The sequence below is a fragment of the Carassius gibelio genome, chromosome B9 (genome assembly GCF_023724105.1).
Source record: "Carassius gibelio isolate Cgi1373 ecotype wild population from Czech Republic chromosome B9, carGib1.2-hapl.c, whole genome shotgun sequence".
Taxonomy (NCBI): domain Eukaryota; kingdom Metazoa; phylum Chordata; class Actinopteri; order Cypriniformes; family Cyprinidae; genus Carassius; species Carassius gibelio.
The window spans coordinates 21,389,989-21,407,878 of NC_068404.1; the positions used below are offsets into that span (position 1 = coordinate 21,389,989).

General features: G+C 37.8%; 1 protein-coding gene across 1 annotated transcript in view; it reads left to right on the plus strand.

Moving 5' to 3' along the window:
* LOC127965409 (zinc finger protein GLI2) overlaps positions 1-17,890 on the plus strand; it is a 70,921-nt gene that overhangs the window by 9,746 nt on the left and 43,285 nt on the right. The window contains exon 2 of the mRNA XM_052566217.1: positions 3,020-3,140. Within this exon, the coding sequence (XP_052422177.1) occupies positions 3,026-3,140 (115 nt within the window). The 5' untranslated portion in view covers positions 3,020-3,025. The remainder of the gene's footprint in view (positions 1-3,019; positions 3,141-17,890) is intronic.

Consider the following 17,890-nt stretch of genomic DNA (forward strand, 5'->3'; position numbering starts at 1 on the left):
TCTCTCATTATCTTTGGGTTTTGTCGACCTGTCCTTTTTTCACCCTCCCAGTCCTGTGGGGTGGATGGTCTTTTTTTCACACCTGTTGCTTCCTTTCAGACTGATTACAGGCACTGAAAGAAGCAGTCAAAGCTGCCTGTCATGCATTCAGGGGAAAAAATGAAGAAAAGTTCATGGAGCTTCCTGGAAGAAAAACACTTTTGACACTTTGGTACCGAGTCCACATAATTGCTGGTGTTAAGTAGTCGGCGTAATTGCATTCCTCAGAATGGAGGGAAAGTTGTGAAGATGAAGTGGATTTTGTCCAGTTTTATTGCTTGGCTTCACCTGCTTTTGTCAAACTATTGCCTAGAAGGAAATCAAATTTACAACAAGTATAAAGTGAATCAAATTTCCTCCTTCGGTGAATTGTTCAGCTCTAATCATTATGTGTGACGGAGAATTTGTTAAGGGGGTCTACACGGTCAGCCTGTGAGCAGGAGTGTTCAAAGGGGGGATTTTGGGAACGGTCACGACTGAACTTTCTGGCCCAGCAGTAGGTAGGGGGGCGGCTATGGAGGATTAGCCCACAAGCCTGCGTGGTCTCACACCCCTCTGTCATGCGGACCTGAGATTCTGATCCTTTTCACACGCTGCATTTGTCAGAGCAGCCACGCAGAAGAACAGAGTAGCTTTCTTGTCGTTTTTCACCCTCACCACCACCTGTCCACTCGGTTACGCACACCTGTACTGTCAGATCTTCTCGTCAAAGGGTCAGAGTTTGGCTTTGGATTGGAATAGAGTAGTATGAGGGACTTTATATATCGGCTATGCAAATCAATTGGTAGAATTTTGGCTTTTTTGGGATGGGTAGCCTTAGCTTTAGAACCACCAACAGGCCTGCCATTGAATAGAGCACAATTTTCAAAATTTAGTGAAAAGTTGAATAGATTTCATTCATTGATCCATTCATGCATTTTAAAAGAAATGGCATATATATATATATCATTCAAAAGCTTTGGGTATTTGTATTATTATTATTTTTTATTTTTTAAAGAAATTAATACTTTTATTCAGCAAGGATTTGTTAAAATGCTCAAAAGTGACATTAAAGACATTTTTTGTGTTACATAAAATTACTATTTTATTTTATGTATTTTCTTTTTATTTTGTGGTTCTTTTGAACTTTCTATTCATCACAGAATTCTGAAAAGAATTATGATTTACAATAAAATTAAGACATTATTTTTAACATTGATAATAGTAAGAAATGTTACAATGGAACTACATTTAAAAAAAGAAAACAGTTTGTAATTTGTGTAATTTGTAAAAATACTTCAGTTTTACTGTATTTTTTTAAATAAAAAAATACTTCTTCCAAAAACATTTGTAAAAAAAATGTACTGCCCCCTAATTTTTTAATGGCAGTGATGGTTTGTTTGTTCATTTATATAATCATCTATATATTATGTTGGCTTTGCTCTCTAGATATCGGTGGCGAGAAATTTTCTGATGCATGTTATTGAAATAATAAATTATCATCTTTGACAGGTATTTATGAGTCATTGTTACTGTGTGTCGATTCCAAGGCAGATTTGGCTGCAGTAATACCTTTTACTGGCAAATGAAGGTGACCAGTGCCAGTAATAGCATGTTTCTGTTTGACTAAGGTCATCAAAAGTGATTCAGTTCATTTAACATTCTCTTTTAACAATCGTGCTAATGATATGGAACAAGAAAAACCTCAAGTCCTAGAAGGTGGTTTCCATAAGAGACTTATAGAAATGTCCCAGTTGTTATAATTGGCCTGTGTACATTTGATGACAACACTGACTTCACAAGCAACATTAGGAGGCATCTCCAAAGGAAAGTGTGAAGAGGTGTCAGTGAGACAGGATGGCAAATGTACCCTCTTGGCTAACAAGCACTGAGACAGATGCTGGCCAACTCCAACAGTCCACCTCTAATCGGCTTACCTTGGCAAAGGGATGTTTGACTGGCACAAGAAAAGGCTAATGAATGTGGCCACATGTACTCTTACAGGATGCTGAACATAAGAAAATTATATTTTGGATTTGCATGTAACAACTTTCAAAAGGTCAAAAGTAAAGCATCATTTAGTTTGCACGCATAGTTTGCCTTTTGCAGCACTCTGATATTTCCCCTATTTGTGTTATGAAAATTTCAGGTGTTTTTTTTTTTATTTGTTAATATTATATAAGATTGTATTTGAATAAGATCAACAGTATGTGTACTTCCGAGTTTCCGATCAATGCAAAACAGAATGCTGCACAATAATCTTTTATTTTGATTATATTCTTAATGTAAGTCTAAATCATAAATGAAACCAATTTTGATGAATCACCCAGCTCTTCAATCAATTCAACATTTAGTTGTTTAACTAGGTGTTACATAATATGAGTGTTGATGTGAAAATGATGTGTTGCCCTATTGGTTTAAATTGATTCGGAGTACATCATGCTTTGCATATAGTGTATGAAACATACTTGTTTATTTGCTGAAGAACAAACACCATGGGCAGCCACAATCAGAGACTGAATGGCCTCAGTTTGGACCTCTTTTCAATCCTAAACCGCTCACTGTTTGCTCTAAACCAGGGATAATCTTGTAGGTTACACAAAGTTAAACAAGCGGCGTGCTGCCAAGTCATCTGCCTTCAGCACAGGCACTTGAGCGCTCTGAGAGCTGCCATAGAGGAGGTTCTCCGCACGCTCTCTGCTTTGTCTCTTCTGGTAACATGGCATTTCTACAGCGGCTCCTCTAAGCTCTCAAAATAAACAGACAAGTCATCAGACAGAGCAGAGGGAAGTGAAGGATTTTTCTTTAGAATTGTAGTTTATATGATGGAAACATTTCAGTCAGACCCACTGATTGCCATCTGGAAGATTTGATGCATTTTAAGGACTTTTGGAGTGCATTTGTGACGCCTCTTTTTGTCTGCTACCTATTTGTTTGTTGCACATTTCATCTGTTCAGATCAAATAACGCTATAAATCAGTTGTTGTTTTTGTCTTTCAAGCTCATCATGGAGACCACGAGTCCCACCAGCACAGAAAAGAAGGAATGCAAGGGTTCAGGCCTGGATGGCAGAAGTTTCTCAGACCTTCCCAAGAAGCCCTCACCGACCACAGCATCACGAGGTACGGTAATCTCAAATGGAAAACCGGCCACTACATTAGTGAAAAGAAAATGAGGCAATGCACCTCTATATTACTTTCTCTCCTATTCCTGTTAATTGTGTAAAGACCATTTATACAGTAGTTTGACTTACGAAGTGTTTGTGGCGCTTTTTTTTTTTGTGTGTTTGTTTAAGTTGCGTGACCAGGCTTAGCTTGTTAGCTAAACTCATTTAGCCCCTGGTGTTATATATCGAAAATACAGCATTGGGCTGCAAACTCCATTGACAGGAGAACACTGTTTAGAACAGTTACATTAGCACTATTCAAGCTATTACAATATTATTCCTATTTTTAATTAGCTTGTATTTTGATATTTTCGGTATTCATTTTAGTTTTGTGCATTTATCATTATATATGTCTTCTATTTAGATTGCCTTTATTTTGTTAACATTTTGGTACTTTAACCTAAACTTGACAGTTTTTCATTTGATATTTAGTTTTGGTTAACAGTAACTACACTTTTCTTTCTTTTTTTTTAATTGTTATTATTATTCAATTTGATATGCCTAGTAGTTTAACTTGTTGTTGATATTAAAAATATTTAAAGTGATAATTAAAAGTAATTTTGACATTTTGCACAAATACGTTTTTCAATTTTCAATAATAATAACAAAAAAATTGATTTTCAATTATAATTAAAGGATTAGTTCACCCCAAACCATTAAAATTCGATCATTAATTACTCACGCTCAAGTCATTCCAAACCCACTCATCTTTGGAACACATATGAAGACATTTCTGATGAAATCTGAGAGCTTTCTGACCCTCCATAGACAGCAGTGCAACTGACATGTTCAAGGCCCAGAAAGGTATTAAGGACATTGTTAAAACAGTCCAGTGATATCAGGGGTTCAACCTTCCTTTTGTGAAGCTACAAGAATACTCTCTGTGCACAAAGAAAACAAAAATAACAACTTAATTCAACAATTTCTTCTCTTTCATGTCAGTTTTTGACGCATGTTTACAAGACTACCATGATTAATTGTCGTGGTGCTGCTGACGCAGGAGCCAGCATTCTGAAAGGTTATCACATTCATATAATCAATGTTGATCCCCTGATGTCACATGGATTATTTAACAATTTCCTTACTACATTTCTGGGCCTTGAACGTGTCAGTTGCGTTACTGTCTATGGAGGGTCAAAAAGCTCTCGGATTTCATCAAAAATATCTTTATTTGTGTTCTGAAGATGAATAAAGGGCTTACGTGTTTGGACGACATGTGGGTGAGTAATTAATAACATAATTTTCATTTTTGGGTGAACTTTCCCTTTAACACCCTAGGTTGTGCAAAAGATGTGTTCATAATTGTCTGAGATGCATATGTAAATATATTGCATATCAGTCCGGTTTGCTTATGTATCACACTAGTTGACTCAAAGATGCAAAGGAAAGAGTGAAGAGAATGGACAAGAGGCTGTACATGTTTAAAAGATGTCAGTGAATGTGTGATGAAAACCCTTCTCTAACTAGGTTGAAAGACCTTGTTCTTACCTCCAGAGTATAAATGTTATAAATTTATTAAAGCTTCAGGGAGAGCAGTGGACTGCGCTGTCCATCTGACAAACATGAAGATGGTGAAAGACCTTTGAAATGCTAATGACCTGCTCATATTATGGCATCTTACTGTTTAATGAGGGGTTTGGTGGCCTGCCATGAGAAAGCAATGATTATAAATTGTTTAAGACAAAAGGAGAAATAGGGCATCGGTCGGTGTGCCCGGTCTTTGGAAGGATGTTATATTTTGTCTCAGTGTATGATGTCGTGGGTTTAATGAATATTAAAAGAGTTGGTTTGCATATTTAGAAACCTGAAAAGTATGATAGCAGGAAATACTCAAGGAATGGTAATATATTTTGTGTGTTGTTGTTTGTTAGTTTTTGGCTAGTTTGAAGACTTTTGAATGCAAACCTCAATGATAGTGAAGGACCTTGTTCTCACCACTGGAGACCAGAAGATATGTATTACTAATCATGGCTGTCTGAGCTTGTTATCATCATGGTTTTTGGCCACCGGGGTCTGTGCTGAGATGGTAATGTAGTTTTTCATTGTATGACATACTTTAATAGTGTTGGGTGACACCAATAGAGTTTGTTGGCCTGCCAGTAAAATGAGAAAATCATTTTTTGATATAATGCTCATCTTTTTTTTTTATAATACATTCTGGTTATTGTTGACACTGCAGTTCTGTGTTGCAGCATACCCATATAACATGGAAAAAGTCAACAAATATGTGTATTAATTATGCATATGTTATTTTATGTGTTTATGTATTGTCCGATAGCGATCAGTAGACTGTTAATTATTATGTCTATATATTTTTTTGTTTTTTGCAGTCAATGTGATTTTTCATTAAGGATAAAATTAAGTATGAAAGGAATGATTCATCCAATAAATTTTAATTCTGTTTTCCTTTATTCACCCTGATGTCATTCCTGACCTTTGACTTTCTTTCTTCCTTGAAACAAAAGGAAATAAAAATGAAAGAATGCCATGGTTGTATTCTATACATGAATATTTGAAGCTTTTAGGCTTCAAATAATATCATTTAAATGTTCCATATGAATGAAAATTGAGTTCGTTGTTAACTTATTAAAATCTAGCTCTCCTTAACTTGTTTGTGAGATAAGAATCGATGCCCAATTCTTGAACAAATGATTCTTATTAGTCTGATCTTTTCAATGAATCATAAACTGGTCCGAATGATTCAAATCATACATAACCTTTTCTTGGGTTTCTCCAGCAGGGTTTCTGACTCATGTACATCCTGTGTATCTGTGAGCATTTAACAAGACATTTTTTTTAACACATACATTTCATTTTGAATGCAGAAGGCATTAAATATAGTGCACAATATTGTATGAACAACTTAAATGGTGCTTTTGAGTCATTTATGAATCCTGAAAACGACCAGTACATTCCTTAAAAAGTCTGCTTTTGTGTTCAATAAAAGAATGTTAGTCATATGGGTTTGGAACAACATAAGGAAAGACATGACTGATACTAACCCTTAAACTCTGAAAAGCAATTCATTAATTCAACAAATGCAATATATGAAGAAATGCTTAGTTCTTCTGCAAAAACATTTGGCCAGTTACCCACATGCACTCCGTCCTGTCTCTGGAGATTTGCCTCTCTGCATGGTTTATTTCAAACCCTGCCTGTAATTGCCAATGAATCTGAAGACTTGGATTCTCTGAGTCAAGTGTGTTTGACTAGAGTTAGAAGATCTGAATCCTGCAGGGCGAGAGATCTCCAGGAGCACGGCTCAACTTATTTAAAGCATTTCTGAGCTATTCAATACCTTTTGTTTCATCTCACTTTTATGTCTATTTACAGCTTTTTGTTCAGACTTTTATGGTGCAGAATTAGTTTTATTGAGGTCAGTTTAGTGGTTACAGGGGATCTACAAGATTTATTAGCTGCACGGTCCAACTTTTGTTCAGTACCTCGAAACATTGTGTGCTCGGTGTAGGTACATGATACAGAGCAGGCAAAAGGAAAGGTGTCAGGGTTTCAAAGGAAAATCTGCAAAGAATTTCCTCCAGCCACAGCACATTCTTTCCCACCAGTTCAAGACCAATTTAAACCAGTGTTCTCAGATTTAATTTGTCCTGACATGATCCAACGCAAGTCGGTTCGCTTGGCTGCATGTATTGGATCACAATACAACAAAAACATTAATATCATTAAAAATTTAAATAATCATTTTCTATTCTAATATATTTGAACATGTAATTTATTCCTGTGATGGCAAAGCTGAATTGTCAGCAGCCGTTACTCCAGTGTTAAGTGCAGTGTTTGGAATAACGGCGTTTAAAAGAACGGCGTTAGGTAACGACGTTGTTTTTCAGTAACGGGGTAACGTTAATCTAACTAATTATTTTCAGGTCATTATAACGCCGTTAACATTACTGGATGTTAAATGTGGTGCGTTACTATGCATTGGTTTAATAAACTATGTAATCTGAACGCACCCCTGACTCACACAGCGAGTGAGGAGGTGGGTTAATAACGAGATAAGCAATTATGATTGACTAAGGCAGTCATGTCTTTCATGGTAGCCAATCAGAGCCAGTGTTTTTACGCCAGTGGCGTCAAACACACAGACGCACGCACGCGAGATTCGCAGCAGCAGCAGAGATAGCGAGTCAGGAGCAATCCGATGAAAAATTGGTATTTTCAAGGTGGAGATATTAGCACTAATTCAAATTCATTTTGGTCAAAGGCAAGAATGTGCATGTAATGTGTACATGTAATATGTGACACACGCATCTACAAAGCTAGTGGACAAAAACATGTTTCTCACAAAGATAATACTTGGAAGTGCAGGATAAAACTCTTGCTGTCTATTGACGTGCAATAAATATTGAAAGTTATGTACGAACACCTGTCTGTTCTACTTTTTCTAACTGACTTGTGAAAACTGCTTCAAAAAAAAAATAATTTTTTTTTAAAATTAAAATTATTTGACTTATAGCAACTTTTTATTTTTTTTATTTATTTTTTAACATTTACGCAAATAGTTACTTTTCCTGGTAATGAGTTACTTTTATTATAGAGTAATTAAGTTACTAACTCAGTTACTTTTTGGAACAAGTAGTGAGTAACTATAACTAATTACTTTTTTAAAGTAACGTTCCCAACAGTGGTTAAGTGTCACATGATTCTTCAGAAATGATTCAAAATGCTGATGTGGTGCTCAAGTAAAAAAAAAAAAAAAAAAAAAAAAAATCTTATTTATGATGAAAACTGTTTTGTTGGTTAATATTTTTGTGTAAACAAACCGTGATACATTTTTCAAGATGTTATCCCACCTCCTGCGCTGTGACATTGCTGGTTCCTGCTTCAGTATAAGCAGGCGGAGTTGATTTTTCCAGCTCAGAATCACCTTTTTTACATTAGTGAAATCGGTTCTAGATTGGTCTCCAGCACCATTTCAGAGAGGTATTTCTTTATCCCTCCTGATTAGGTCTCCGTAGAGACGGTGAAGAAGGGGTAGGGAGGCTGGATGGGAGGAGCAGAGCAGTACAGCGGGCAGCCCTGGGGAGAGAGGCAATGCACCGGGGGTCAAGCCACTGGCAGAGAAAAATGTGGCTTGAAAAGCTGCTCCATCCACAGCCCACTCTAAAGGGACAGCTACTAATCTTCCTGAGAAAGGGATTTATTCTTTTTCCCCCTCTGCCTTGCCTTTCTGTGTCTCTAAATGAGGCCCTTCCGCTGCAGTGAGTTTTCTGTTCCAGTGAAAGGGGATCTCTGACAGGATAGCAGGAGCATGCCACATTTATATTGGTGTTGTAGGTTTTTTGTCTCGCATGAACCGATTTGTAATGTCTTAGAAGTATGGTAAGTTTTTGTGACTGTTCTTTTTTCTGTGGAACACACAATGTGATGTTTTTTTTCTGTAACACTCTCCAAAATGATGAAAAAAAGGTACAAATATTATAAAAAGTATCTTATATGACTTATATTCAATTGTTTCTAGCTTTACAACAACGTGTTGTGGTGAAATTCAAGTCATTACTCTGTGCCTCTCACTTATGCTACTTTGTTCATTCCTGAAGTGAACTTTGGCCTGTATGGTGATTAGATTCCCTTTTTTGGACAGCCGCCTTGAACTTGAGAACAAAGTTTTCTGGAGTTGCGGTGCTTTTTGTCCAGTGTGCAGCTGGCTTTACTCATGTCATAACGCTGCCATGAACTAAACTAGCACAAACCCTTCAAATTTAGTGCATGAAGCAAATAGTTACTCTTTGTATTGGTTTTGAAACTATCTCAGTCAATACTGACACCACCATTGCCCGACACCCGAGAAGTCATGCAGGCAGCTTACAGGAAGGCCTATTGACTGAGTCTAATTTTTTCTTCCTGTCAGATGTATGACCGCCCACTATCTGGAACAGACTGCAGTCTTTGCAGAAGATTGGTATCATTTTGAAGTGGGAAACACTTCCATTTCGGCTTCCCAAAAGGTGACCAAAACGGTGTAAAGGCACCTAGCCTCGATCCTACCTTGGCAAGAAAAACGAAGAGATCACTTTATTGCTATCGGTGCATAGTTTGCTTCATATTTCTTTCCATTTTGTTCGTTTCCAGTCGCGCTCTTGTACTCGCTGTTCATTCAGTCCATGTAGGAACAGGCTCTTTCACCAGCGGTTAAGGGGATTTGTGCAAAGTTTCCTTCATGTGGCTTTTATAAACAGTTAAGTAAATGGCTTTCCAAGATCCCCTTGCTCTCCTCATCTTAAATTTCACATGGGGGACTGACCAGCCCCAAAAGGGGATTTAAAGATTAGATATGGTAAGTGAAAGCAGGGGGATGTCTTGATTTTGTTTTTTCGAAGAGTCCACAGGCATTTGATTGTGGCATAAAGTCTACTTGAAAAACATGAGATTCCGATCAAGAAGTTGAAGAAGTAGCTCCGTTCCCTTCCACACTCATTAAAGAAAGTAAAAGTCAGAGAAGTTGTGCCCTACATACAGAACCAGACTGGAAAGAGGAAGTCCAGTGCACTTTTTCCCTTTTTTGAGTTGAATTCGGTCACATGGGTTTTAGTCTTTTTACTTTTCGACAGTTTGATGTTAAAAATGTCTGGTGTATTTCGAACATTAGTGTGCTTGAAAATAAAGAATAATATATGTATACTGTTAACATCTGAGTTCTGAGGAATATTTAAAGTGCTCTGAAAGTACTGCTTCTTTTAAAATGCGCTCTTATGCCTCGCAAACTTCGCACGAGAGAAGATTGACTACTACATGGGCAAAGACAAACTCTTCTTGACCCATTTCTCAGATGTTGTATCTGCCAGACATAACGCGTTGACAAAGATACAGCCGCAACACAAAGATACAATGCATAACTGACTAAGGAATGAAAGAATGTGCCTCTGATATTACTTTAATGCTGGAAGGCTCTACTCTTGCTTCAAAGCCCCTTGTTAAAAGTCAAAAAGAGGGAGCTTTAGGCAACGTCTGCGACTCTGTGCACATAAATCTCTCTATACTGGAGACATCTACACACACGGGGTCCAAAGACAACATGTTACATTCCAGGCCGTTTACAAGCAGTGGGAGACGAGTAAGGAGCAATATATGGATGCTTCGGGGGATTAGCCCACTCCCCTGCTCTGTTTTTTTTTTTTTTTTTTTAATAGCGTGCCATTCCCAGCATGCACCGTTTAGTCCTAACTTCAAACTCTGAGATAATTCCATCCTTTTTATGTTTCCTTGTGTGGATTCAAAGGCTGTGGAGACTCGCTCTCACACAGGTGTTTTGTCGGTCCCTTTACTGTAAATGAAAGATCTATCTATCTATCTATCTATCTATCTATCTATCTATATATCGAATGAAATGTAGTGTCCAGTGAACGAACACATCTGGACTGTCGTTAATGAGAACAGGGTGTGAACTTCTACCCACACACAACCCTGAGCCAGACCCGCAGCCCAGTGAAGCATGACCGGAAGAGCATTTCTGAAGTGTTACAGACATCTACGGAGGATAAACAAAGACAATATTCACTTCATAACACTCCTTCATCATTTACAGTACAAAAACTATGTGCAAGCCTTTTTAGTGGTTGCTTAATGATACGAAAAGCCCTTTTTAAATATTTGTAATGATGCATTTTTATTTCGGCTTAGATGCAGCTACAGGCATTTAGAGATGCACAAAATATTTTGTATCATATTCCCTGATATTTGATTGATATTTAATTGTGCATAGTTATTTTTTCCATGTTTCACCTTAAAATACCTGATTTAAAGTTATTGTTTAGCAACAAATAATTTAATACGATGTTAACTGTAATTTTTTTTTAAATTGGTTTTCATAATTGTGGGATGACTGAATGCATTTGAATATTTTAAATATTTTTTTCAAGTGGATTTTAGTTTTCCTTTTGTCATTTATATATAAAAAAGCATATTTTAATATCAGGTGTATATCATTTTTTTTTTTTTTTTTACATGAACAATATTCGATCATAGAGTTCCTAAAAAGAACATTTGAATAGTGTTATTAAATTACTCAGTATACTTTTTTTCTATATTGTATGTTGTAATTTTGTAATAAATACATTTACTTGTAGCATTTAAAATGTTATCAATATTGATTTTAGTTCATTTATATAAAAAAGTCAAAATTTCCACATCGCCATTTATTTATTTCCCTTAACATAAAAACAAAAATGTCCCTACAGGAACAGTACTATACGTAGTGAGTATGTTCTTAAAAAAAAAAAAAAGTTTCCTCTTATACTAATGTTGTAACTTGTAATTGCTGCCAGATGAGGCTTCTTTTCATTCAGTCGACTGTGAGAAGCTTTAGCAACGGTAACCAAGAGGGGCGGAGATTAGCAAAGTGTCAGTTAGCACACTTCAAGCCTTTATCAAGCAGCTCAAGAGACATTCAACTATTTATTTTTTAAATTTTTTTCAGAATGCTCAACATTGTAGGAGGTCTGCACAGAAATGAATGTTAAATATAATATCTAGAAGCATATTTATTAATACAGTTAAATGCACAGCTGCAGAGCCTCTGTAATGTGCTGCTTTCCAGGAAAAGATTTCCCACAGATTGGCGGTTGGTGTGTCAGCAGATTGTCCTGCGTTGAAGACAGATGGAGGGGGGGCCGACAGTAGTAGTCATTACTGGACACACTCCAAGGACAGGGCCTAGACGCGCTATAGTAAACTGTGCAACCAGCAAAATAAGCAGCGGGGGTTGACTGTGTAAATGCAGTCGGTCAAGTGATAACAAACAGAGGAATCCTCCGACCGCTGGTGGACAGACAGTTGCACAGAAGCATGATGCAGCTCTTTTCACCATTCATTGAATTACTAAATGTAGGTGGACCGTATTCTTACTTGGATAGTTTGGCAAACTGATTCAGTGATTAGGGTGTTCATTCATTGATTAATAAAGTGGTCCATAACATTAATATGGCAAAGTCAGAGTTGTTCTGAAATCATAATTGAGCTTTTGTTTAGAAACCAGCTGAAATTGAAAGGGTAAGTTCACCCAAAAATGAAAATAGTGTTGTTAATTCAGGTCGTTCCAAACCCATAAGACCTTCGTTCATCTACGGAACACAAATGAAGATATTTCCGATAAAATCCCTTTTGATAAAAAATTGACCAGGTCAGGTAAGTCATATAAGAGCGAATAATTGATGACAGAACAATTCCATTTAGACTAAATCTTTTTTCAAAGAGAAGATTGTTTAAAAGCTAAGGGGGAAATCAGAAATGTCTGCTGTGCACTTTTCTTCGTTTGTAAGAAGAAATTTGAAGCCTTACGTGGGGCTTGCCATGTTAGCTAGCTGGCTCTTTGAATTTCCGTTTTGCAGATCTGTTTGATTTGCAGAACAAGTGTCTGTAAACCTGCTGGTCAAAATGGCAGGGAAAATAATGTTAAGAAAATAATACATGGATGGCTATTTGCTCAGATTTGCTGAAGCATTGGTCTCTGGAGGAAGCCACAGGATGTACAGTATCATATATACTGCTCACTCCTCTCTTTCTGTGTGTCCTGTGGGCAGCAAGGAAAAGCTGCCAGAGACCAAACTCTTTTGGAATTTTGAAAGCTTGTACATGGGAAATGGAATCAAAATGTTTCCTTACTCATTTGCTTCTTATAAAAGCCAGCTCACACTGCTGCCAGAGGCATATAGTCTCAATCATTCTTAAAACAATTTTTTCCCAAAATAAGTCTGGCTGATGTTAAGAGAAGAAGTGGAAAATGGACACGATTTCCAAATGAAATGAATACTTATTTGGCTGGAACCACAGCCTACACACCCAGATGGTTGAGAAAGCGGGTTTTTTGGTCATGCAAAGTCCAAGTTTAAGGTCCATCTGATTCTCGAGGTATAAATTGGTGTGGATTTGAACTCCGTTGTGGCTTAGGTAATTTCCCACAATGTAAACTGTGCATTCTTGGTTTGTGCTTCAAAGAGAAAAAAGGTCATCCCAAGGCACCAGCAGATACGGACTTGTTCCCAGCCCCAGTGTTCCCGCTAACCCTCCTCTTCCTGGAGCCGAGTGGTTTAACGTGGATCCAGTAGGATAGTATCTTATCTTTGACTAAGACGGCATGATGGAATAAACAAGACCTGCACTTGACATGTCGTGGCATGGAGCCATGGAGGTATCAACACGAGTATGAAAGATCCAAATGTAACAGAAAGCAGAGTAAATGTCAGACAGCAAGTTGTGCTCAGTCAGAATGGTCAGATATTTGCACAGTGGATTATGGAATTTTGGCAGGTTTGTAGAAGAGAAATATCTTTATGGAGAGATCAAACGTGATATTTTCCAACATAACTGTTTTTATTGTATTTTTGATCAAAAGTCTTGGTGAGTTTAAGTTATCATTTAAACGTTTACTATGTTTTCGTTGACTACATTTGTACTCGACTCGATTGTACTAGATGAGAGAACAAAGAATATAACTTTTTTCCTGTTTTGCCCCCCCCCCCCTCATGTTTCTGTAACGTTCTTTTAATTCTTTATGTATATTCATTAGTTATACGCTGGTTTTTGGGACATAGCCATTTAGCAGTCTGGTCCAGGTAACGCTGTCTTCTGTCAAGCGAGTCTCGCCCTGCTGGGAGCGACATAGAGGCGTCTGGAGACAGAGGGTGCTGTGCTGGCTCTGCCAAGAGCAGGAGGTGAAAAAGGAACATAGTTTCTCCCACACAACCCACCACTTCACAGCATAAACATCACTGCCTTTACAATAGCATTGTTTGCGCAGCCACAGAATAGCTAAATGGATTGAGAGCCGTGTTGACTGAGACCTTGTCACTGACAGACTGAATTGTAGTGTTGGGCGCGAGTGTAAATATGCTCTCTCTTATCTAATTTAAGCAGTCAGTGAATACCGCAGGCATACAGACCAGGCCTCCATTGTGTCATCGCACAGATATAATCCAGAAGTGTTTTGATTTGCCTTAAAGGCTGATGATGGATTTCTATGGGAAATTATTTAACAAAGCAAAGCACGTTCCCGAGACTTCCTTTGAACTTCATACCACGAATGAATGTTATCATATCTGCATTTATTTATTTGTTTATTTATTAATTGCTTGCTTGCATGCTATCAGTTGATATGGCATATTTTTTCTTAAAAATTTTTTTTTTACATTATGCTAGTATGATGCCAAAATCAATTTGTAGCATTTACAATTTAAGGTTTTAGTTTTTTTTTCATTTGTATAAAATATAGAATTAAAAAATAGCCATTTATATATATTTATTCAATATTTTATAGGATTTATAGATATGAGCAATAAATGTGTTTTTGTATATCTAACACCACATACCTATACAACCTGTACATTTGTAATTTTTCGATTTAAAGCAGTGTGCTTACTGTTATCAGAGGCTATATTTGGTAACGTATGACAAATCACCTGGAATAAGGCATGGCTGAAACGTGTTATTGCAGGTGTGTTCATGCTAACTGAGGAAATGGAGCCTGCATATCCCCCCTAAATAGACCTTGTGTTCTTGTCTGTTTGTGTAGCCCAGTTCTGACACCTCAAGGGGCTTTGAGATGGAAGGTTGTCAGATTCTCCGAGATGCTGTAATTGGCTGTAACTGCTAATGATAATGTGCTCAGACAGAAGAATATTCAGTGTGACACATTCCAGTGTTCATTCCACTTGACTCCATTCTGTCTATCGATTGCTCTATTTAATGCTTCTTCTTTCCATCCATTGTCCATTCTATTTGATTTCACATTCCTCCATCTGTTTATCTGTCCATCCGTCTGTCTGTATATTGTTCTGTCTGTCTATCTGTTGCTCTATCATTCTGTCAATTATAATTCTATCGTTCTGTCTATTCTGTAATTTTTTAGGGCTGGGAGCGATATATCTAACGATATGATCATGCGCATCTAGTCAGTAAATCTGGTTCCGTGATTAGCGCTAATATCGCGTTCATATTGCGTATTCATCAAAGGCGATAATGAACGCGATATTGCGTAGCTTGTCAGTGATCTCATGGCTCTGTCTATTAAATGCCGCTTCATTTGAAAGCAGGTGATGGCGATTTAGCACAGAACCAGATTTACTGACTAGATGCGCATGACCATATCGTTAGATATATCGCCCCCTGCCCTATAATTTTTCATTCATTTTATCTGTCTATGGTTCATTCTGTCATTCTTTCTCTAAACTTCATACCCTGTACTGTGTACCCATGTCATATCAGCTCACTGTAACTGAGACTTTAGCAGTCCAGAAACAAAAAGTGATGCAGGAGCACCATCTGATAGTCATTGAAGGATCAGCTCGTGGATGTGAATACATCTGTGGCACATGTGTATCTTCATCAAGGCGGCGCCAACTGTTAAACTTCAATGCCCTTTGAGATTACTTTGTGAGAGCGGAGAGCAGCTTTTGAATCAAATTTCTCCATAAAGCATGGTTCCGTTTTACGCGACAGAAGTTAGAAGACCAGATGTTTATTTTGTGTGTGTGGATGTGCTACTCTAATTGCCATCTCTGTTTACATTTGTAAACACATTCTTCTGTGGGACATGAAAAAAGATACTTTGAGGTATGTTTTTGTTCAAAACCATGAAAATCAGTGGGAACCGAAACAACTGTAGCTCATTGACTTTCATTGCATGTTCCACAACAATAGTCATATAGGTTTGGAACGACGTGGTGGTGAGTAAATGGTGATTTTTGGATTAGCTATACTGTGTTAAAACACAAAAGAAATAAAAACAGGAGTTGAAACACCCTCCTTAGTGAACTAAATGGAAAACAGGAACATTTTGAGGCGCTTTGATTACTGTCTAAATATCTTTGTAAGAGAGAACTTCTGGTAGTCATTTAGATTTTTGGCCTACTGACAAAAGCTGATGCAGAACAAAAGGTTCATCAAAGCCGTCATGAGTGATGAATGCGAAATTTGGGTTCCATGTTTTAAGATGCATTAAAAAAAATTAGGCTCATGTGCTGCCCTGCAGGAAAAATCCTCAGTCGGGAGTCAGTCTCCATATGAGTCATTTTATTCTGGTAAATCACCTGGTGTTGCGTTTTGTTACTTTAGATACTATAGAAAAGGCAGGCTGAAGCGTTTCATTGTGACTTTCTGGCTGAGGGCACAGCAAACTTTTCTATCCCTTATTCTGTCACCCTTCAATAGTGTAATTTTACCTGTCACTAATTATCAAATTAAGGTGTCTAAAGTGACACCCTCTCTATTATGTGTTAATGACCTGCCTCTTAGCTCAGACAGAGTGCATTGTACTGCTCTTCCCAGCTGTCAGGCTGTGACCAGTGGCTTTTAGTCTCCACTTGTTTTAAGTATTCACAACACATATCTTGAATCTTGTCTTCTCTTTCTATGCACTGAGCTAATTGCTGACAATTATCAATCCAAATTTTTCTCCATCATCGTTTCTATGACCACAGTCCACAGGTAATGATAACGGAGTAATTCAGAAAGGTTTAATTGCAGACTTTATTTAAACGAATCTTTATCACACAGATGTTCTGATAGTTGTGATTGTCAGTTTTATCTGTAGGTGTAAGGTTTGACCACGTAGAATGAAAAGACATCCATATACAGTTTAAAGGGGGGGAGGGGGGGTGAAATGCTATTTCATGCATACTGAGTTTTTGTACACTGTTAAAGAGTTGGATTCCCATGCTAAACATGGACAAAGTTTCAAAAATTAAGTTGTACGTTTGAAGGAGTATTTCTGTTCCAAAAATACTCCTTCCGGTTTGTTACAAGTTTCGGAAAGTTTTTTTTGAGTATGGCTCTGTGTGACGTTAGATGGAGCGGAATTTCATTATGGGTCCTAAGGGCACTTCTACCGGAAGAGCGCGCGCTCCTGTATAGCACTGAGAGCACAACAGACATTCACTGATCAGAGCGAGAGCGTCGCGAAATGTCACAAAAGGAGTGTGTTTTTGGTTGCCAGGGCAAGACAACCCTGCACAGATTACCAAAGAAAAAACAGCATTAAGGGACCAGTGGATGGAGTTTATTTTTACAGAGCATCAACGGAGTTGTGCAAGTGTTTTTGTTTGTTCCCTGCATTTAGAAGATGCTTGTTTTACAAACAAGGCCCAGTTTGACGACGGATTTGCATATCGTTTATTTCTTAAGGATGATGCAATCCCAACGAAAAAGGGTCACGATCGTGTGTTGGAACCGCAGGCGGTGAGTAAAACTGTTTCAAATATCTCTGCCTCCTTGTTAGTGCGTCCGCCTCCCATGCCGGAGACCCGGGTTCGAGCCCCGCTCGGAGCGAGTCGTCGCTGCTGCTGCTGCTCTCGTTCAGTTTCAGCCTCGGGATCTGATTCTGGATCATAAATAAATGGCTGAATCTGACTGTTAGCCATGGTTTGTTTTGGATGATGTTTTTTTCCTCACGGTATTGTCACAGCTTCCAAACGCTCTCAATGCAAAAGCTTACTCGCACTCGTGATTCTTTAGCTCCGCCCACACGTCACGCCTCCAGCCGGTCGTGTTTTTCCGGGAAAAATCGGTACAGACTATCTTTCTCTTATGAATATAATAAAACTAAAGACTTTTTGGAGTTATGAAGGATGCAGTACTACTCTATAGGTACTCAAGATTAACAGGATATTGAGTGAAAACGAGCATTTCACCCCCCTTTAAAGCTTTCTTATTTTTATATTTGACTGTGAACAGGTGAACCTCATGCAGACCTGCAAC